The sequence below is a fragment of the Chinchilla lanigera genome, unplaced genomic scaffold (genome assembly GCF_000276665.1).
Source record: "Chinchilla lanigera isolate Chin_1 unplaced genomic scaffold, ChiLan1.0 scaffold00028, whole genome shotgun sequence".
Classification (NCBI taxonomy): domain Eukaryota; kingdom Metazoa; phylum Chordata; class Mammalia; order Rodentia; family Chinchillidae; genus Chinchilla; species Chinchilla lanigera.
The window spans coordinates 4,814,729-4,837,848 of NW_004955429.1; the positions used below are offsets into that span (position 1 = coordinate 4,814,729).

Below are 23,120 nucleotides of genomic sequence, written 5' to 3' on the forward strand. Positions count from 1 at the left end.
ATAGTCAAAATCCTGAAAGTCCAACACAAGAACGGAATCTTAAAAGTGATTAAAGACAAGTAATGAATCATTTATAAAGGTAAACCACATTAGAAATACAGCAGGCTTTTCAACACAAACCATAAAGGCTAGGAAACCTTGGAATGAAAACCCAAGCATTGCCATCTGTTCCTCAGAAGGACAACTAATATCGTAAATAAAGAAAGAACTCAGAAAGTTAAACCCTCCACACATACCCAATAAAAGATCCAATCAAAAAATGGGCAAGTGAAATGAACAGACACTTCACAGAAGAAGCACAGATGGACAATAAATATATGAAGAAATGTTCAATGTACCAAGTCATGAGAGAAATGCAAATTAAAACATTGAGATTCTCTAGAAAGAATGGTCACCATTAAGAAATCACATAGTAAATGATGGTGAGGCTGTGGAGGAAAAGGAATCCTGGAACATTGCAGTGTGAATGTAAACTAACACAGGCACTATGAAAATGGGTATGGAGATAGCTCAAAAAACTAAAACTAGAAATTCCATTTGACCCAGCTATTCCCCTCCTATGTATTGTCTCCAAAAAGTTAAATACATCATATTATAGTGACACATGCATATCCATGTTTATAGCAGCACAGTTCAGACTAGCTGAATCTTGGAAGCAGCTTATATGCCTATCAAGAGATGAATCAAGAGGGTCGGGGATATGGCTCAGTGGCATAGTGCCTGCCTGGCAAGCACAAGGCTCTGAGTTTGATTCCAGGTACCCAAAAAAAAAGATGAATGGACCAAGAAAATCTGGTGTTTACACACAATGCAGTACTACTCTGCCATGAAGAAAGATAAATTGAGATATGTGTAAGAAAATGGATATACCTTGAGATCGTAACAGTAAGTGAAATAAGTCAGACAGTAGCTTAAATACTCCTTGGTTTCACTTATATGAGAAACCCAAATTATAACTAAAGAACAAAATAAAATTTAACAATTTAAGGAGCTAGATCTTTCTCAAATGGAAGGTAAATCAAGGGACGGGGGCATGTAAAAGAGAACTATGATGTGTGATGTACCTTTCCCAACTTTACACAAGGAATGTAAATGTTATATACTGGAAACATGTACTAATATAAATTTAAAATAAAGATGTTCAGCATTATCAATGATTTGATTGACACTGACACTGATGTTCAGCATTATCATTTGATTTAATTGAAAAATCAAAACATTAATTGACATTATCATCATTTGCAATTTAAAGCAATGAAGTACTACTAAACATTTACAGTGGTACCTCAGTTCACAAACTCCACAATTCTGGTTGCAAACCAAAATGGAAGCCAGGCGTGGTGGCTCATGCCTATAATCCCAGCACTCCAGAGACTGAGGCAGGAGGATCATTGCAAGTTCAAGACCAGCCTGGACTACGAAGTGAGCTCAAGGCCAGCCTGAACTGCATAATGAAACCCTGTCTCAAAAAAGACAAAAAAAAAAAAAAAAACCCACAAATTCAATGGTTAGGGTCAATGTTGATCTTATGGGGAAATTTGAGTTGGTTCTTGTCCAATTTGGTTTATGACCAAAATCACTGAAAGATTAAGTTTTAAACAGAGGTACCACTGTATTGGAATGGCAAAACAAAACAAAACAAAACAAAACAAAACAAAAACCAAAAAACCCTGAGAACAGCAAATGCTGAAGAGTGAAGAAAAGGAACTCATTCAATGGAGGTGAGAATGACAAGATGTGCAGACACTTCACAGGACAATCAAATGCCATCAAGCAACAAAAAGGCAAAGATGAGTAACTCTACTGTGGAAAAACCCAACAAATACTCCTCAAGCTGATGATCAAGATAAACCTCAAAGTGATAAATGATGTCAGTTATTTGTACTATTGATATGGTGTGATCATAATAGCTAGTCTAATCATGATAAAACCATCAGACAAATCTCAACTGAGGGAGGTCCTACAGAATACCTCAAAAGTACTCTTCCAAACTGTCAAGGCCATTAAAAACAAAGAAGACCTGAGAAACGATGACAAGAAAGAGAATCCAAGGCAAACATGAAGACAACAGTAATCTGGGACCCAGGAACAGCGTGTGAAACTGATTCCAGATAGGTGCAAACTACAGAATGAATAAACATGAACTTACACATCAACATTGTTTTAATAATTGCAACAAGTGCACCAGGTTAACATAAGATGTTACAGGGAATGCATATGAGGGACAAGGGAACTCTGTACTGTGTTTAAAACTTTTCTGCACATCTAACGTTGTCCTAAAACAGTGGTGTCCAACCCATGGCACTCACACCACATTAAGCACGCAGCACCCTCTCCGTCAGCGCTCAAGCCAAGTGTATGAGCTGTTTCCAAGTATATGAGCTGTCCCTGCTAAAGTAAAACCTCAGCACTCGCAGTACTGGCACTTTATAAACAGTAAGTGTGGCTTGCAGTATGGGCACTCTGTGTCTAAAAGGTTTGCCATCAGTGTCTGAAAATAAAGTTTATTTTAAATACATGAATGAATCTGGAAAATTACACTATTTTCTAACAAATTTTACCCTACTAGTAGTCCAGTTTTAATACATGAAAAATATTGATTTGAAAGAAGCTATGAGCACATGAATCTAAGCAATGTTGGCTTTCATATGCATTAAAATTACATTATTTAAATACAAACTCAAATTTTTTAGAGTATTTGATAACTTTGTTTTCTTATGTAGCAATATATCCATCTTAATTTGAAGAACTATAATTAGGTTTATCAATTTTTTTTTTTTTTTTTTTTTTTACTTCTGGACAAAAGGTCCTTCCCAACTTAGAATTTGGGCATATTTCAAACTAACAGTAAAGTTTAACACCTTTTCATTTGACTTTATAGGATCTTTCAGTTTGTTTGACTGATACCATTCATTTTCTCTTACCCTAATTACTTCAAAAGTCCCAGAAAAACAAGAAATGCTTTACTTCTTTCAGTTTTCCATTACACTTTTGTAAACAAGTGTCAAGCCTTATGTCCTCAAAACACCTCGCCAACTCCAGGAATTGTGGCCTGAGTCCTATTTAGAACTCGTCAGCATGAACAACATGAAACAGGGTATTTCACTGCTGTTAATATAGACATGTCAACTTCACATGGTTTCATCCAAGAGACTTTACCATTCCTTTTCTAGAAAAGGGTTAATGACTAATCTGAGAATAAAGGTAGCATATTAGCTTCTACGGAACCTATCCTCTGAAGTCTAAGCACTCTATTCTAATAAAAAGGTTAAGAGCCCATATAGTCATTTAATTTTAGGAAGTCATTTCTACAACAAATGAGCCTTCACGGAGCCCTGAATACCATGAATTTCCAAATTAGATGTTTTTAAAAAAAAACAAGCATTAAACTTGGAAAGCTAAATGGCAGAGAACCTCCTCCAAACTTCTTAACTGGTACTATCAGATGATCTGGAGTCCTCCTGATGCCTCCTGAAGTTTCTTTTTCTGTCCACTAGCACTGTTATTCTTTAAACTTACTAACATGTTTAGAATGCATTTTTCTTCTGCTGTTGCTACAAAAACAAAGCAAAAGCTTTTACACATGTTAATTGGTAATTTTTTCTATTTTACATTTATTACATTTTAGTCATATAACTTCTCACATAAATCTCAGATTTTTAATGATAAGTTCTAATTTAATTACTCTTTTTAATTGCAATAAAATAAATGTTTTAATAGGTACTTATATTTAATATGCAGAATTCATAAACCTTTGGTTTATAATATCTTTCTCATATGCTTCCTGGAAAAATCCTTTGGTCCCTTTCACAAAGACTTCATCTAATAGGAGCAATTTCCCACTTACTCATTAATGAGTAATCTCTCCCAGTTACACAGTAATATCATCACTTGAGTGATACTGTAGATTTCATAGTGATAGATTCAAAGCAATTATGACTGAAGACTTTGCAGTCAAGGATGCTGCTGGGCTCTAGCTGTTGCACAGTACACGTTCTACTCTGCAAATCTTTTTTTTGTTTGTTTTGGCACATCTATAAAAACACAAATAGAAGAGACCCAAAGGAAAAAGCAAAAGCAGAAAGAATTCCTGCCCTGTCTTTTTAAAACAGCTCCCATTATTTTGAGCCCACTCATTCACAGTAAATTCAACTGACTCAGCTTGTTACTGATGCTTGCACAATTAGCAGTCACCTGCCCATTTCCTACTTAAACACAAGGAGAAAAGTGGAAGTAATTTTTATCTAGCACGACACTGAAAAGCATGTTAGTGGTTCACCCAAATTTGATGCAAGGAATTATCTGGCTGTTGGCATGCATGGACTGGAAGACTGCAGTGCTTTGATTCAATACTCAGTTTCTAGAACATATCTCCTGACTTGACCTAGCACTGAGATTCATTTTAGCCAAGCTCCACCTGTGTGTGATGAGCCAGGAGCAGCTCTGGCTCCTGATATCCAGAGCCATGTATTTAAGGAAGTAAAACTAGAGGCTCAATCACCTGCAACAGTAAATCTTTTCAGGCAGGGATTACTCAGTACAGTAGTTCTATCGATTATGGGATGCCCCGTCAATTACATGCTTAATTAATGCTTTCAGATGGAGAGGGTGACAGTTACGGCATGATGTAGCCAACTGGGACTCTCTATGAATGAATGAAGTAAATAATGGACTCTAGCTGTCCATCACATATTTTAACTGACCTCTCATGTGTAAATGAGATAGAAGAATTATGATTCCTACAGGCAGTGTGAGAAGGTGATTCTACCTTTACTACTTAAAGATAGCCTCTCAGGCTGACATTTGCTGAGCGGCAGCAAAGAAGAGTTGAAATGGGATGAATTTTCAATTTTAGAGGCCATGTATGAGTGAAGTCAAAAATTTATATTATATACTTGATGACTTGCAAACATGCTCGTGAAATGTTGACAAATGTAAAAAATAGTGTTCCCAAAGATCCTGTTTTCATCTAATAGTATCTCTGCATAGGTAAACACTGAAAATTATACACAAAATGTTAATAGGGATTACTTGTTGGGAATCAGGTGTACTTTTCCAGCTTTATTTTCTAAAATAAATAAAAATTAGTATTGATGCCACTTCATAAGATCCAATGGTACCAACCCTCACAAAATTGAATCTTGGGGTTTAAAAGAATTGCTTTTGAAATTTCATTATTTCATCCAAACAACATAACATGAAAATTGTTCTCATCTTGACCAAAAAAAAAACCCACCAAAACAGATAAGGGCATAGATTTTTTAGATAATTCTACGACGTTGCTTTAAACAGCTTATAATTTCATGTAAGGATTTTTGAAGGCGCCTGAAATCAGGAATGAATCTGCATGGTCTCTAGTTACCAGAACCACAAGGTAGGAGGAATTTAAGAGGAACTCAGCACTTTCCCGCCTCCAACCTCTTCTTAATCTCTAGTTACAGAACCAAGGCACTCACTGTAAATTAGCAAGATTTTAAACCCCTTTATGCTGGGATTCCATTAACATGTAACCTGAGGCATAGCTGGGGATTTGGCTTAGCGTAAGGTGGGCCTTTCCAGCCTGAGTTACCTTGCTAAGAAGTTAAAGTATATGCTGGATGCGACATTTATTTTATATTCTTAGCCTTCAGTAAGATGTAGGTCATTAACTCCGTACCACTTTCCTCTGCAGAAACTACTTTAAATAAAATGTCTCAAATAGAAATGCAATTTAGAAATAATAAGAGTATGGTTTTCAAAGACAGAACATAGGATTTCCATTGTACATTTTTAGCTGTTTTTGTGTAGCCTTGCTTGACCCAGGGACAGTGGCACAGATTTCTACAAATGTTAAACTGAACACCACTGCATGTGAAGGCTCCGTCCCGGTGTACACCAAGAGCCTATCCTCACTGCTACTGTCCTCTAAGTCCTAGCCAGACAGACAGTGGGATACACATGCCAGGAATCCCAAATGTTCATTGTGATCGCTGCACACTTTCTGCAAATCCAAAGAGGTTTACATTAAAATATCTTCCTTGTTGTTAAAGAAACAGTAATACAATTAAAAACAACTGTATTCACCTGCAGACTAGAACTCTTTTGGTTGTATTTCATCTACAGAGCAATGCAAATGAGACTTCTCAGGGAGGACTCAATCCTACATCCTGAGAGACAGATTTCATAATCCTCTAAAGAGTAATGTTTGATTGAAATATTTTTCAGCTCTTAGACCTCAGTTTTGCTGTCCCTGGGCCTTGATCTATGTAAATAATTTCTCTCAGGAGTGTCTTAACTTCTTACAATACTCTGTCTTATGAAGTTATCCTCATCAGTTTTCTAAACTTGTTAAAATGTGCTTAATTAAAATGTAGTATTGTTTTCGATGCTGTTAACAAGAAAAACATTGAAAATCCTCTAAACTTTCTATCCATTCTTAGTTGATAATCAACACAACGCATCAAAATTGGTAACACGCACAATGGAAAAGTCTTCTGAATCCACAGTTTGGCTTAGGAACCATTTCTATGTCTTCTCAGGCCAACAGTCTCTTCCTTTAGTGTATAACTTATCATAGTCTGCTAGAACTGTTTATTTGTGATTGTAAGTACCAGATTACTCTGCCTGGTTCCTTTTGTCACTCCAATGCCTCACATAATGCCCAGATCAGAGCCACACACACATTCACTGAATGGATGAATGATAGTCGACGTAAGGGAACTGCCACTCACCTGATGCCTACTGCCTGGCTGCAACCTGCCAGCGGCTTTGAATAGATCAGCTCTTATCCATGCAAGCTATGCGTTATTTTTGGACATTTTATGGACAAAGGTCAGTGGGATTAAATAGCTTTCTGTAAGTCACACAGCTCATAAGTGAATTCAAAAATAGAGCTGTGTAACTTTAGTGTTCTTGCTTATCTCACTACAAATGGTGTCTGTCATTTCAGCCTGCACATAAAGACCAGTGAGCTACATGTTGGACCCCACACAGTAATTCTCATCCATCTTCTTCCTGACAGTCTTTCAAAGCTGAAGCCTTTCCAGAGGCTAGTGGTTAGCTTGACCGTTTACACCCTAAGTCTGGTTGGAATGTTCTTCATGGTGTTTATAGATCGCCCTAAAGTGGCTCAGCAAGGTCCTGCTTCTCCTCGCTATGCCCACACAGAATCTAACAGGCAACGTCACCACAGCCTAAAGTATTTCTGCAATACCAGCTTCCTGGTCTGCAGAGACCAGGCACAAGAGGCACAAGGAACAAAAGGCACACATCCACAGAGCTGTCACCCAAAAGCATCCTAAGAAGTCAGCCCCTGACGGCTTGGCTGTTCAGTCTGCCTCACATAACGTCTAGGAGAATCAGAGAGAGGATGAGACACTGTAGATAGCAAGTGGCCTTCTGTCTTCCCACCCGGGACTCCCCCAGGGCAGTCTCTTCCCAAATCCTGAGGGGGCTTCTCTCTAGGAGGGAGAATTGCCACAGACCTGCTACCCCCCAGGGAAAGCAGATCTCCCTTGGAAACTTCTGACTGACTGGAAGTCAATTCAGCAACCCCGAAAGGTTGTCTTCTGTGACTGACAAATTCAGGCTAAGAGCTTACATGGCTTGAATTTGAAAAGCTGGTACCTTCTCACCGGGTCCAAGTTAAGAGCTGGTTTGTACAAAGCAAGAATTTCCAACCTACAAAGCTAGTGGTGAGATTTTATGAGGATAAAACATTTCAATATTAGTTTAAAGGTTTTGCACAAGTGCAGATCGGACTTCCTCAGGACTCTGACTAGCAGCTGTCTCAGGCAGAGCAAGGAATGCTATCAAGCCAGGCACAACTAGATGGGATAGTGAGTTGCATCGTCTTTTGCAAACCTGGAATGACTTTTTTTCAAGAGACATCAACTGAAATTCCATATATTTTCCTTTGTGTTCTGTTCAATGGTATCAATAGAATGGATGATCAGCAAACAGTATCAAACCCCATTTGTTATTCTCCATCCTTGGTAGACCAGTAGCACATAAAATGATACGAAAAATGCAACAGCACTGATTCCAATGATCTTGTAGCCCAATTCAATCAATATTTCATTAAATAGGGACAAAATCAACAGTACTCAAGCATCTGAATGTATGAATTAAATTCAACTCTTTCTCCCTATTCTGAGCAGGACTGCGCAGAAAGAGAAATTGTCTGGCCTGGACTCAACAGTTACTCCCCTCTTACACTCCTTACAGCACTGCCAAGTTCGCTGTGGGCTGCGTAGGAAAGGGCAGTTTAGACAGGAATATCAAAGAAGCTGAGAAGGCAGAAGTAATGGCCAGAACCCTCACTACAGTCAGCAGGGGTGTGGGAGGGATAGTACGGTGCTCTGGAAAATTCTATCATTAATCAAACTGCACTGAGGCTAAAGTCCACACAGCCAGTCCAGCGGCACCAATCTCATCTGCAAAGGTTCAATGAGGGGGGAAGAAAAGACCGTGGACACCACTCTATGATTAGATAGTCAATTATCATCTGCAGCTTCCCTATTTATAAACTTGCCTACTTGCTTAAATCCGTGTGTGGCCTCCAAATGAATCAATACTCCCAGAACTCTGGCATTAATTCATGGGTATGCAAGGAGCAGCAAACAACTTAGGTTGCCCAAGAAGCATGTTTCGGGTGAAGTCCAATGAAACAATGCTCTGCTTTCTTTTTCCAGCCCTCAAACTGTAAAGAGTTTTTTTTGTGTGTTCTGTTTAATGAACTCTATTTCTTTTTTTGTGCCTTTTTGGGGTGTTTTTGTTCTTTGAAATGGCCCCAAGCATAGAGTTGCAGGGCTGTTCCCTGCTCCTAGGTGCAGAAGGCCATCATGTGGCTCCAGGAGAGAATACAAGGGGGACCGATTCTGCCGTGGATGTCATTTGCTGTGCATATTCCACAAAGAAGAATTTTAAAATAATAATCAAAGTTGCAAGGGTATATTTTACCCCTAGGAAGATCATTAATATTTAGCAGGGACTCTCTTAAGAGTGTCTGTGGAGAAAGGGCAATGAAGAGGAGAACAATACTTAATTTGATGCTTATTGTTTAAAGGTTCTCTGTTCACACTTTGCAAATGTAAGTGTCTGGTCTCTTGATGGTAACCATAGGGAATTTATCGGTCTCTGAACATAATTCTTCCTCTTTGTCTTTTCTGAGTATTCAGTGAGTTGGGTAAAGCAAAGAGCAATCTCACATAGAAGGTGCCAGCTTTCTCTAGCATGTATTTAGTGATGATAAAATAATGGCTAGAAAATTAACTAGTTTTTAATAATTTTTCCTCTCAAAGGCTGCTCTCCATTAATATCAACCGACCAACTGTGCCCGGGGTAGAAGGGCATATACTTCTACGCAGAGAATCCTTTGACATTCTGCTAGCTATCTAAGACTTTATTTTCAGAGACCAGAGAAAGAATAGGGTGGATGCTATTCCCATGTCTGGTCTTTTCATTAAGACTTTTCAAAGAAGACTTTATTTCAACAGGCATTTAGAAGAAAAAAAAAGTGAAGAATTTTTCCTCCAGGCACATAACTCATAAGGGCAAAAAACCTCTTCAGTATGATTTATTTCACAGGGAACACTGACGAGTGTGTGAAAACAGATCTCTACTGAAATTCCAGAATGTCTGTTCACGTCACCTTGAAAGAAATGAAGAATGTCAAGGACAATTATTAAATAAATCCATTTCTATTTTAACAGCTCTCTTAGTCTGGCTGGAATGTAGCTAGAATCTGTGTATGCACATTCAGTTAGGCTGCATTGTGCCTCTGATGATCGGTCAGCCTCAGTATTTTATTCTCATCAATGACAAAGTGGCTTGCTGGATGTAGGCTCCCCGGAACGTAGCTTTGCGAAATTATATTCTTGTTTCAATGAGTTGCTTGTTGGAGAAATTAAAAGTTAAAAGAAACCTCAGTAGTCATTTAGTAATCTGTAAAACTGGAAATTTTTTTCCCAATAGATAAGATGACCATGGTTCGAAAGAAAGAAAGAAAGAAAGAAAGAAAGAAAGAAAGAAAGAAAGAAAGAAAGAAAGAAAAGGAAGATAAAAGAAAAGGTAGTCAAGGCCACATACTGAATTAGGAGAAGGCCTTTGCTGGGGCTGAGCCCTCCTGGCTTCTGATCTACATATGGGCAACCCTAAGTGAGCAGTGATTTTCCTGGTAATTCCCCTCACCTAATTTTGCTTCCTAAACTATGCCATCTGCTATAGGAATAGGACCCTGACCATGGGGGCAGAAAGCAAGAGGAAGGAGGTGCTTCCAATCCCTTTTCTAGGCCATGTAGGGGCCGGGGATATAGCTCAGTGGTACATGTGCCTGCCTGGCAAGCACAAGGTCCTGAGTTCAATTCTCGGTACCAAAAAAAAAGTGTACCATACTTATTTGGGCCGGGGATATAGCTCAGTGGCATAAGCACCAGCCTAGCAAGTGCAAGGTCCTGAGTTCGATTCCTTGTACCAAAAAAAAAGAAATCTAGGCCATGTAGGGAAATGCCAGAATGCCTCCTAGCCCCAGGCTCCTCCGTTGTATTCCTTACTCTTGTGAGGGTTCCCATGGACCTTGGTCTCCCTTTTCTTATGATCAGTCTACAATGGAAATGAGTTCTCCATCAGCCTGACAATGAGAACTTTTGTATCTTGCATGAGGAGACGTCAGACCTCAGACTTGTTTTGTTTTGTTTGCAATGCTGGGAATCCAACCCAGGACCTCATGCATGCTAACAAGGGCACTATTACTAAAGTACCATATATACCCAGCCCTACACCATCCTTATTAGTGAAACAATCTTCATTTGAAGAGGTTGGCAATCAAAGCAATATACAAAGTTAGAATGAGCTGTGCACAGGTGGAAAATCTGCTAGAAAGTAGTGTGCGTACAATTTCATTATTCCCATTCTTTACTCCCTTAGTGAAAAATAAACACTAACTTAGCTGGGTCTGGTAGTTCATGCCTGTATTTCTAGAATTATGCAAGGCTGAAGCAGGAGGATTACAAATTCCGTGCCTTCCTGGGCTACATAGAGAGTTCAAGGCCAGCCTGGAATATACTGAGATTGTGTCTGAACAGCAAAAACAACAACAAAATAGAAACAAATAAAACGGTTACCATTAGAACCGAAATTAGCATTTACAATCTGCAAGCTACGATCTACATAACAAGTTCTTTATATGGTAAAGTTTTTCCAGAGTCTACTGTTATTTCCTAGAGAAGTGATGACCAATCTCAAATGTGAGGGTATTTTCTCCTCCAGAATGATATCTTTTAATGTCAATCAAACTAGAGAATGATCCTGAAGTTAATGTTATTAAAAATAATTTTAATGCCAAATTAGAAAAAAGCTTCAAACATGCTTTGAAAATGGAGCCAAAGTACCCATTAAAGGAAAAATTACAGGCAAATTAAGAATATACTTTTTCTAATAACATTGAACCTCAGTAATTTTCTCCATGATGATCTGAAAACCCTATAATTCTCATACAAATCTGGCAATCTCATCCATTTCCCCTTGGCAGAAGAGAGAAGTATATGGTGTGGTTTATAGTTCAAAGAAATACTGCTTTGCCATAGAGGTTGCGGGCACGTGCCAGGACTCCTCTTGAGTACCATCAAAAGAAAGAAATCTAAGCTATATTTTACAATGCAGAAGCCTAATCCATCACTTTTATTTTCCATGTGTACTAATTGGCAGAAAGGTGAAGAGAAGAAAGATGTCATCCGTCATACAATTTAGAGACAGTGCACTCTATCTCAATGGAAGGTGAGCACATGCATTGCCTTTATGATGATGGAGGAACGGGTTGTGAGAATCCTGTCAAAGGTCCCTAAGAACAGTATCCCAGGAACCTGGCAAGTGGGTCCGCACGGCCATCTGTAACAGAATTCATAGGTGCTGCAGTGGTGCGACCAAACCAGCCCTCTACATCAACAATAATCTTGAGTTTTGGCTCAGAATAATTATTCACTATGTGAAAGGTTCACTAATGATTAAAAATCAATTATACTCTGCTGGAAAGAAAGAGAATGTAGCAAGGATTCCCCATTTCCAACATCTTCATCCCACGGGTGGGAGAAGAGACCAGCAGTTGACTTGGGTGGACCGAACCTAGTTCTGTTTCCAGTGTCCACAGCCCACAGATACGGGGAGGGGGATTTGTTCCTTCTGCAGAGTGTAAGAAGGTGGCCAGACCCAAGAGGCATTTGAACTATCTTTCCTAAACACGGACTTGGAAATTCCTTTAGCACTGTACACAGCATAGGACCCCAACCCTTAGATGGGGGGAGGTGGGTGCTGTGACATGTCAATCATCTGCATGGTGTGAACACGTCACAGGATTTCATGATGAAATAAAACTTATCTGATGGTGGGGGCTGCACAGAACAAAGACCAAAGACTCCTGGTCCCACAGAAAAATCTACCCGACTCCTCTGCCTGCATGCAGTGGGATAAACCCCTAGGGGATGGGTGCTCCCATCCAAATGCTGCCCTTTATGTTCCTGCCAAAGCATAATTTGCTTGCTATATTACTGCTTTTTGATGAATGTTTAAAGCAATCCTTTTTAAAATGGAAAAATCTTGACAGGAGGTTAGCAAGTCAACTAACAGGCAGGATGAAAATGATGCAGTTTTACACACCATTTTAAATGATTTTAAAAAAAGGGGGGAGGGCTGGGGATTTAGCTCAGTGGCACAGCACCTGCCTGGCAAGCACAAGGTCGTGAGTTCAATTCCTGGTACCGGAAGAAACACAAAAACAAACAAACAACAAAAGAAGGTCGTTATTGTATAGTTTTGTGAAAATCCAAGGTAAGAAATCAGACCTTCAGCTACAAAGTGAGCTCAAGGCTGGTCTGAACTGTACAGCAAGACCCTGACCCAAACAAACAAACAAACAAAAGAAATCAGGCCTTCTTACCCAAATGAACCAGGGGGTAATGATTTGCAAATCCCTTCCCTGTTCAACAACAGCTTTTAAAAATTAAATAGCAGCTCTTTACATTAAAGATGTAACTTAGAGGTAGAGTGCTTGTCCAGCAGGTACAAGGCACTAGTTTTCATCCCCAATGCAGTAGAAATAAGTAAGCAGCTCCCCCCAAGTAAGTAACTGTGAGTTGGGTGCACAGACAATTAATGACTTCTAGAAATGGGAGCTGAAGGGCTACAAGCCAGAGTAAAGGGTTGGCTACCACTGGTGACTACAGGGTAATCAGAAAGCCCACCATCACTTTAATTAAATGCACGATAATGGGAAATATGATTTATGAAAAATCAACCCACACTGAAATATCGAGACCTCATTTACTGCACAGCAGCAGTATAAGCAGAACATCAAGCTACTTCTCAGCTAATGTTATGCCTACATGAGAGAAAACGTTATAATCACTTCAACTGGTGCTTTTCCTTTTTAAAGCATTATTGTTCTTATTAGGTTTTCACTTTAAAAATAACTTTACTCTTTAGAAAAGCATTGTTAGCCTTTGCGTCTATCATTCTTTTAGAATCGATTCAAATATTTCCTTTGTGAAGCTCCCTGTACACTGGGAGAACATTTTCTTCCTTGGGATTCCTATAAGGCTTTCTTCACACGCCTAGAATATTATTCCAGTGGTCACAGGCTGCCAAGCTCTGCCCCAGAACTGGAGCCCCTTGAGAACATCTATTGTCTTTATTAATCTTTATGTTCCCGGCATCTGCATGAATTCTCCTGGGACTTAGTCGATACTAAGAAGAATTTATTTAATTATATTTATGGAGAGAAGAGGAAGAAGGCACACTGTTAGGAGTAGTTCAACCTCAATGTAATAAAAACTGATGAATTTCTCCTGCAGCCCATTCACTTCCGATCACAGCGAGTGAAGTGACGGCAGACATCTTTTGATTTCTGTTATCTGCCACAGGGCAAACAGCTGATCAGGAGCCGAATGGTCAAAGTGTGAAGTCTGAAGGAGAAAGGATGAAGTTTGGACCACTAATACAAAATGATCCGTCTTCAAAGATACACAGACTTGGGGTTCAACATAATGTGGTGTTCAATGTTTTATCTAAAACATAGCATCTTTCTGCCCTTTCTTCTTTAGAATTTTATTTTATCCACCTTCTCTTATAAGGATAATCTCTGTCTCTTTTTTTTTTTTTTGGTCTTTCTGAGACAGTCTTACTATGCAGTTCAGGCTGGCCTTGAGCTCACTTTGCAGCCCAGGCTAGTCTCAAACTCACAACAATCCTCCTGCCTCAGCCTCCCGCGTGCTGGGATTACAGGCATGTGGCACCATGCCCAGCCCTTAGTAAGGATAAATCTTAGTGCTTAAGATATAATTCCTGCCTGCAAAATTGTTACTCAGACTTCCCCAATTCTGTACCCCAGCCCTGCCGTGCCAGTCGTGTTCAACATTCCTTATCATTCCTTCATACTCATCACTCTTGTAGATGAAGGTTTTATTCCCCTCACACATGAACATGGACCACTAATACCTTGTCCATCCTGCTCACTCAGGAGCCTCCCTGGCCTAGCATGGGGCCCAGAACAAGAGAGATGCTTTGTTTCTTCAACAGACAGGAGAAAATGAGAGAGAGGACCCTTTCCATGTGGAGACAGTACAGGCAGAAGCCGGCAGATGTGAAAGAGAGTTATGGCTGGTGCCCAGCATCCCTTCCCCCTTACTCTTCCTACTGGGAACTGAATCAAGAAAGAAGAGGTCTCAGGCTGGGCATTGTGGCACGTGGTTGTGATCCCAGCAACACTGAGGAGGCTGAGGCAGGAGGATACCCACCAGTTCAAGACCAGCTTGGGCTACATAAGTGAGCTCAAGGCAAGCCTAGACTACATAATGAAACCCTGTTTAAAAAAAAAAAGAGAGAGAGAGAGAAAGGGAGAAAGGGAGAAAGAAAGGCAGAAAGAAAGAAGAGAAAGGAAAGAAAGAAATGTCTCATTCAGACTTTGCCTTAGGATAAGGAAAAAAAGATGAAAAAAGTAGAGAGACATTGACTATCTTGGTACAAGTTAGCATGTTGTTGTGGGATTTAAGGAGTGACACCTCATACAAAGATGACGGCCACAGTATTCTCAATTACAAAAGATTTTTTAAATATTCCTGAAAGGTGGTTGACGTTTTTCCCAATGAAACGGATGAATCTGAAACCACACGTAAGACCAGCACAAGCCGTGAAGCACAGACAAATGATGAAAGCCAAGGTCACTGTCTTGAAACATCAAGGCCAACACAACAGTAAGTTCAGGTTCAATTAACTTCAGAAAAGCTTTGGTGATAACATAACACTGTGTCCAATCGTTCCTCTCCCTCCATTGTTTCCAGTGTAAGTTCTCAGCCTAACTGCGCTCTGAAACACATCTCTGAAGGCACAAAGGGAACACGTCACCACTCACAGTTCAGTGGTTTCCTGGAATGCTGTGTGCAGTGCTCCATGTATGTGCTTTTCTTTCCTTCTTCGCTAAAGCTGGTCTTACTAGTTCAACACTATCACACACTTCACCTTTCTTCTGCTTACACACAAATCTGAACCTGCCTGTTTTTGTTCTATCTTGCTAATTACCACTCAGGGACGAGTTCACTCACAGCTCCTTTGATAAGGTATTTTTCTCCTGTCCCTCTACCTGTTTCGGACACAGGACAAAAATAGGGAAGAGACTGAACTTTTAACTCTCACTTGACTTTTGTTCTGTATGTTCTACTCAGCCTTCCAGCCTCAAGCAGAGAAAGAAAAGTCACACTGTACCTGACATATGGTTGGGGTGTGTGATGGTTAGTTACAGGCTCTCTACACTCACAGGCTTTGCACCTGGAGTCCTACATTCCACTGTGGATTGGAAATATTACCTCTATATGAAACATGTATAGACTTTTTTCTTTTTTATCATTATTCCTCAAACAATACAGTGCAACAGCCATTTACACAACATTTACAAAAGGATAAAGGAATATGTGCACAGGTTATCTACAAATGCTACACCATTTTAAATAAAGGTCTTAAGCATTTACAGGTTTGGGTATCTGCAGAGGCCCCAGAACTAATCCGCCATGGATACCAAGGAATAACTATGTATCTGGCGCTAAATCTTTCCAAAGTTTAAAGGCTGCACTCAAAGCTATTACTCAGCCGGGTGTGGTGGCATATGCCTGTAATCCCACCATGCTGGGGCAGGAGGATCGTTGAGAGTTCAAGACCAGCCTGGCCTACAAAGTGAGCTCAAAGCCAACCTGAACTGCATAGCGAGACCCTGTCTCAAAAAGACAAAAAAAAAAGAAAGCTACTACTCAAAGGAAATAAACCATCTGTCCGTCTGCCTGTCTGTCTATCTATCTATCTATCATCATCATTCATGCTGTCCCAACCAGGAGACAACACAAAGACCTGGTATGGCATGACTTTCCCAAGACAGCTAAGCTCAAGAGATGACCCAAGACGGCTGCAAGTCTTCACCCTGCCCAGAAATGGCAGGGTGGTTGCATATTTTTCAATTCCAAATGTTTTTAAACACCTGACAGAGAAGAGTACTACCAACAGAGAAGAGTAGGTATCACTGTTGTGGAAGTACAACTGCAACGTCTTTAAGTGGAAGTTACTCTCCCGTGTGTGTCAATATCCACACGGAGAGGCGGGTGAGGCCCTGGCGCACACATGCATACCCTCACAGACCCCGCCAGGCGTGGAACAGAGGCGGTGGAAGACTGGCCCGAGCCAAGCGGCATCTATGGCTGAGGCACTCACAGATGAGTCTCCCTGCTAGGGGCATTACACAGGTGACCCGATCCCTGATAACAAAGTGACATTTACAGGGCGTTTTTCCTTGAAGAAAACCTCAGGTGTTTTACAAGGCATTTTTCCTTGAAGAAACTCACTCACCAAGTCCCGGAAGATGGGACACCCACAAATATTTACATCACAACTGATCTGTCTGACTGCAACAGATGCTGATGCTTGATCACCTTGGCTTGTAGGACTTGATTAACCGCTGCGTCACCCTGAGCCCTTTCCTCCTGTGCAGTTCTCCATGGACCATACAATGACATCTGAGAGCTCCTCAAAGCAACCCACTGTAGACTTCCACACACAAAAATCACCTCTAGGTTTCTCTTCAATATCTGCTCCAATTCCTTTAGCCTTTCTATCACTCTCCCATTTTCAGAGGGTTCCCTAAATTCTGGGGATTTCCTACATTACAATGATAACTGGGGATTCCCTACATTACAATGACCCTTGCGTATCAGCACTTCTTTCCCTACACACACAGGCACCGAGGAGGTTCGGTCTGTGAACTTAGAACCCTGCACATGAAAAATCAGATTCCGAAAGGCCACAGCACACCTCGCTCCTTCACCTGGGTCTTGGATCATCTGTTGTGAAGCACTTTGCTATCTAAATTTAGATTTTTCATCTCATGGCTTAACTCAAGAAAATGTCCCTCCTATACAAAATCAGCCAGTCCCTGCACAAGTTCGCACTATCAACGCCATCAAAGTCTGGGAGAAAGTACAGAATTAGAACTCAGGACCTTAGAAACCATGGAAAAATGAGAGTTTAACAGGTCAGCTGAATTGCACATTCTTTCATTATTCTACTGCACTTGTGTGAAACAATGGAAAATGGTGCCAAACTGTTCACAACCAGATGAGAAGACAAACTTTCACAACACCAGACCATCATTTGGTTGAGGACACATGCGTGCAATGGCAGCGGACTCATGCAGAAGGCATCTGCAGCCTTAAGAACCGCCATCTAGAATCACATTAAACATTTACTTTATGTAGTTCAGCAACCAGGTATCTTTTATAAAGAGGTATCTGGACCTTCCACCTCTAACACTGCAAATCCTTTAATATTTCCCCCTCTTTATAGAACTCTATAAATCAAGTGAAGAAAAGACGCCACCATACCCAGACAGGTGAAGCAAGATAAGTAATCAAGCACCGCAGCAGTTAACAGTTTTTGTCAAGTCTAGAGAAAAGGTTTGCCATCTAGATAAGGTTCTTGGCTGGCTATTTTATATCTTAAGATTGTCTTTTAGAATGTGCTTGTGCCTTTCAGAGTGTAATTACTATACAACATGAAGGCTGATTAGGGCACACTTGATTATAACCGCCTGACAGTTTACGCTTTGTTCTCCGTGGTGTCTCTCCTTAGTCAGGGGCTTCCTAATCGCGCTGAGAGAGGATTCTGCAAGAGCATGTATGAAAACAAGCTGCCTGAAGCATCACTGTCCATGTCTGTATCCCTTTCCTCATCCTTCAGAGATCCAACTCTCCACTTTATTTTTCTACCGCACAATCACACACACACACACACACACACACACACACACAATCCAAGCTAATGATCCTGCAATAGCACTTTGATTTAAATTTTCTTTCCTTCCACCTTATGCCTGCAGAACTCAAGACTAAACCTTCATGTTTTCTTTACAGGGTGAGAAAAATAAACGCAAGGAAGGGCCCTCAGTGCCCTACAGGGGACAGATTTGTAGGACCGGAAGTTTGAGCCCTGGGAAAATTCCCAAGTGCGGACACCTGAGCTGTTCAGAGCAGGGGTGTCAAAAACTGGATGGGACGGCCTGGGCTTTCAGACTACGGTTTCACAGGAGAAAAAGCCTCGACTCCAGGGGTGTGTGTGTGGGGGCAGCGTTATTTAGGGTTGGGCCTGAGGGGCCAGGAAAGATAAGGAAGTTTGTTGTCTTTTCTTTCACACCCTTCTCTTTCTCCACCTGAGAGAGAAGGGGTGCGGGGCCCCTCCACCCCACTGAGTCTGTCACCCTCCAGGCGCTCAGGCTGTCAGAGAGGGCTGTGGTAGAAGCACACGGTGTAGCTCCAGACTCCAGAATGTTCCACACAGATCCTCACACAGAACCTGTATTTAGTGCCAAGTACTTTGACAGAGTTCCTGCTGGGGAGCCCTGTTAGGGTTCTGCTGAACACGCTTTCAGTTAGGAAAAACGATGAGGAGCCCCCGAAGTTTAATTTGTGAACACCCCCATTCTCCCTCCCTTTAGAGACCCCCACTCACACCCACTCTCACACTCACACACGGCAGACACCTCACTCTTTTAAACAGCCCCCAGCCTATGAATTAGCGAGGACATCATCCAAGGGGAACAGGGCAAAAGCATCTGCGGAACTCAGGCAATGGTTTACCTTCTAGGAGCTGTCCCTGAGCCCTGAGCTTTGAGAAAAAACAGCTTGCTGAAGGGGAAGAGCTATCACCTTGGTGGAGACAGTGCAGACAGGCATCTGCAGGTTCACTGGCACCTCGCCCTGTTTGCCAGGAATTGCCTCTGTGCGCTCTTGGCACCCCAGCCTGGCACTTGTGCTCAGCAGGCTGTGGCCCTATACACATGGCCTGACTCAGCTCACAGTTTTACACACTTAGTTCTCACACTCACCTTTCATTTTGTGCCACTACTGGCCCCAGATGCGGAATGCCAGTCAGGATTTCAATTAACCCTATCTCGTGTGTGTGTGTGTGTGTGTGTGTGTGTGTGCGTGTGTAGCTCTGCATTTGGGGTTTGGAGAACACAATAAATACTCAACAGGGGTTGGGGATTTAGCTCAGCGGCAAAAGCGCCTGCCTGGCAAGCGCAAGGTCGTGAGTTCGGTTCCCGGTACCGGAGAAAAACCAAAAAAAAAAAAAAAAGGGCAAAAAAAAAGTACTCAACAACATTGTTCTCTCTGTCACCTACAAACACTGTCCCTTCCCTGTGTGGAGTCTGCATACAGTACTCGTAGCAGAGGGCACCCATCATTAGCACCCTGCAAAGCCTGGCACACAGGCCCTGCTGAATGTGTCCCCAGGACGGAACCCACTAGACTACCATGGTCACCTGTGCAGCCTGCTAAAGGAAGAGAAAGACAAAGGAGGTGAGGAGGCAGGACCTGAACCAGAAATCAGGGAAAGTGTCGATGTGCGCACGGATCCCTGGAGTGGCTATGTTATCCGGCATTAGCCATGTGCCTTAGCCTTCCCTTCAGAAAGTCAAAGGTGTTCTCAGGAAGCCTGTGTCCCCATCCCAGGTACTGACTAATTCCTTGTGTGCCCCTGGATACATCCCTGAGCTCCCATGTGCTGGGATGTCACTTGGGGAAAGGTGGGTGTGTGCCTTCCTGCTCCTATGTTTTTGGATTCTCTAAGATCGATTTTGGCCTGAGTTTGTTTTTATTTGCAAATCAAGACTAGAAAGATTTCACTTGGTGGTACCTAGACTAGAAAAGGGTATTTGGACATCTGAGGAAATCTGAGATCCACTTTGATCCAGGTTTGAAGACAGGAAAAAAGGAAATGAGAAGAGAGAAGGGCCCTGTCCCCAGACTGGGCTCCCCTCAGATGTCTGGTGAGTTGTCAGGACAGCCTGGTCAGCTCAGGGAGATTCAGATGTGGCGCCAAGGTACCCTCCCTCCCCATATCACCCCGTCCTCCCTCAAGAAGCCAAAACTTCCCACCAGCCACTTTTCTAACAAATACTGCCTTCCCAGTCATTCCTTCAATATACTGAAGTTGTAAAAGGCCATTAGCAAACCAGGTAGAAATTGAATCCCCCCTGCAAACATAATACACTTAAATCCCCTATTCTGGCAGGGGCAGAACATCTCTGCCAAAGTTATTACCTTGCCTCACTGCCTTAGTCCATTTTCTGTTACTATAACAGAATAGCTAAGATTGGGTCATTTATAAAGGAAAGCGCTTAATTTTGACACAGGATTCTGGAGACTGGAAATACCAAGGGCATGGCACCACCAAGACCCTTGCACTGCCCCAATTCCTGGCAGAAAGCAGAAGAATAAGTGGAAAAGCACATAAGAGACCAGCTTTATAAGACCCCGCTCTCACAGTGATGAAACTGGTCCTGCAAGAATCAACCACGCCCCATGAGAAAGCCATTAATCCTCTTAACAACCTAATCACCACTCAAAAGACTTCGCTTCCCAGCACCACCGCACGGCAACCAAATCATGCAAGGGACAAACAACAGCACTCGTGATGCCACCAGTATCACATGTGGCTCCATCTCCTTACCTCATTCACTCACACTATCTTCGAACACAAATTTTTTTTTCTGACCATCTTGGTTCACTGTGTTTCCACATTCCTTTGCTCCATCCAGTTTAAAGTATCTTTACAGTCCTTCTAAGTCCCTGGACCTTCTCCTCCTCTCCATACAAGTGACTAAGCTCTGTTTTCTCTGCTATATGTCTTACTCCAGGTGTTCTCCTGGATCCAACATCCTAGACCTTGCCCAACCCCCTTCTGCCCCCAGGTGTCTTCTGCTAGGTCATCTCACCTCCAAGTCCTCTGAAGAAAGCAGGCTGGCCTGGAATTAACCTCCAAGACTGAGGCACAAAGCACGACTTGAACCAACCATGCAAGTGCTCCCAGAAGCAACAAAACACACACACACACACACACACACACACACATATATACCCCTCCACCTCCAAATCCTCATATCGCCTGTAATCTCTACTAACACTTAAAAGTCAGCCTTATTAAAAACCACAGTTGGTTCAGTTCTTTCAGGAATTTTATTTTCCCCTCCACTACGTCAAATTTGGTAACTGCTCTATTTGTTAACATTTCTTTCAGGAACATCTTAATTCTGGCAGTAGGAAGACAGGCCCATGAAAATAACAGATCAGATACAAGGACTCCTCAGGTAAATTCTGTGTAAGGGCTGTTCATTTGGAGCTTTAGTTTTTTCTCTCTATGGGCTGCAGCGAAGGCTTTCCCCTGCCTCTGCCATCTCAAAGTTCCCTCTCGGGACGACCTCAGCCCTAAGAAGTGTGGCTGCTTCTCCCTCCACGCTCTTGAGCGGTGCAGGCTCATGCGACAGACCAGTGGGACTCTGTAAAGGGCTACAGTCAGGCATGAACAAGCTGGATTGTGCCAAGCACAAAAGCTAGGACCCTAGATTCAAACCAGAATCAGAGGGAGAGGTGGAGAAGGGAAAAGTAGCTTTGATTTCTGAAAAAACTTAACTGACAGCTCTTGTTTTGTTGTTTTATTTAACTTTTATGGCATTTCCAAATCAGCATCCCACGGACACATTCTTTCAGAGTCCAGCAAGGTGCACGGATTATACCTTAACCAGAAACACACTGTTACAATCAAAGAAAAATGCTCCCTGCCTTTGTGCAGGAAATTAAGGGATGTTCCAGAATAAAGCAAAGCAACTTAATTATCATTAAACAAGGTTTAACTGCTGCAGGCAATCATCCTCTGCCTGAGAAGCATAATTTAACTTAAAAGAGACCGTATGACCCATGGCCCTTCGCGGCTCCCACTTAGCAACAAATGTCCAGGAACCGTCCACTCCCAGGTGAGCTGCCCAGGTGACCAGGAATGTATGACACAGAAGTGAGGGACCCCAGAGCGGGAGTAACCCCAAGAATCATGCACCAGTACCTGGCTCCTGTCTGCTGCACCGCGAGATCCCCGACAGCAGAAGCAAGAGAAGCCACCTTCCTTCTGTGGCTGCTCCCCTGGAAGGCAGGTAGGTGACTCCATGTCCAGATCCACCGGTGGCCATGAGCCGCCTCTCGTTCTCAGAGCAGTGCAGTCAGGTGTGGGGCCCACAGCTGGCAGGAGCTGTCCCCTCCATTCTCAGCTCCCCCTCCACCCAGCCCAGGCTTCCAGCAAGCCGGCCTGACGCACCCCTCACTGGCAGCCGGCCTCAAGATGCGGAGTGTGATTCACAGTAGAAAATACCGGTTTTTCACTGCTATGCAAATGCAACCTGGGTGGGGTTTAGGTAAATCCGGATGTGGACACCAAAAAAAAAAAAAGAAAAAAAAAAGAAAGAAAGAAAATGGAGATACGAACGTGCCTCTTCTCCATACATCTCATTTGGCCGAATAGGCTCCACCCACATACTGGTCATTAAAGAAAATTGTACTGAATGGAGTGGGAAGGGGCCCTGTGCAGTGTGAGATTACAGACAGATCTTTACGTAATTCGGAGCAAAAGATACTTATGGGATCTAGACGATTAAGCGGCAAAGCCCAAACTGCCAATTGTCTCAATGTCAGTGTTTGTTCAAACTGCTTCATTTCAAAAGGTGGGGCAGTCCTGGCGAAGGTGCTTCATCTGTGGCCGTATCTGCCTCAAAAACACCCGTGTGGAAC

The 23,120-nt window shown here is 42.1% G+C and overlaps 1 protein-coding gene across 18 annotated transcripts in view; it reads right to left on the minus strand.

Annotated features, from left to right (window-relative positions):
- The window catches only part of Kiaa1217 (KIAA1217 ortholog), a 477,384-nt gene that overhangs the window by 227,400 nt on the left and 226,864 nt on the right, over window positions 1–23,120 (minus strand). Inside the window, exon 1 of one of the 18 annotated variants that reach the window (XM_013515415.1) lies at window positions 22,402–22,686. The exons of the other annotated variants lie outside the window; for them this stretch is intronic. Coding sequence (XP_013370869.1) covers window positions 22,402–22,503 — 102 coding nt within the window. The 5' untranslated portion in view covers window positions 22,504–22,686. Of the gene's footprint in view, window positions 1–22,401; window positions 22,687–23,120 lie in introns of those variants that run through there. 18 annotated transcript variants of the gene reach the window in all.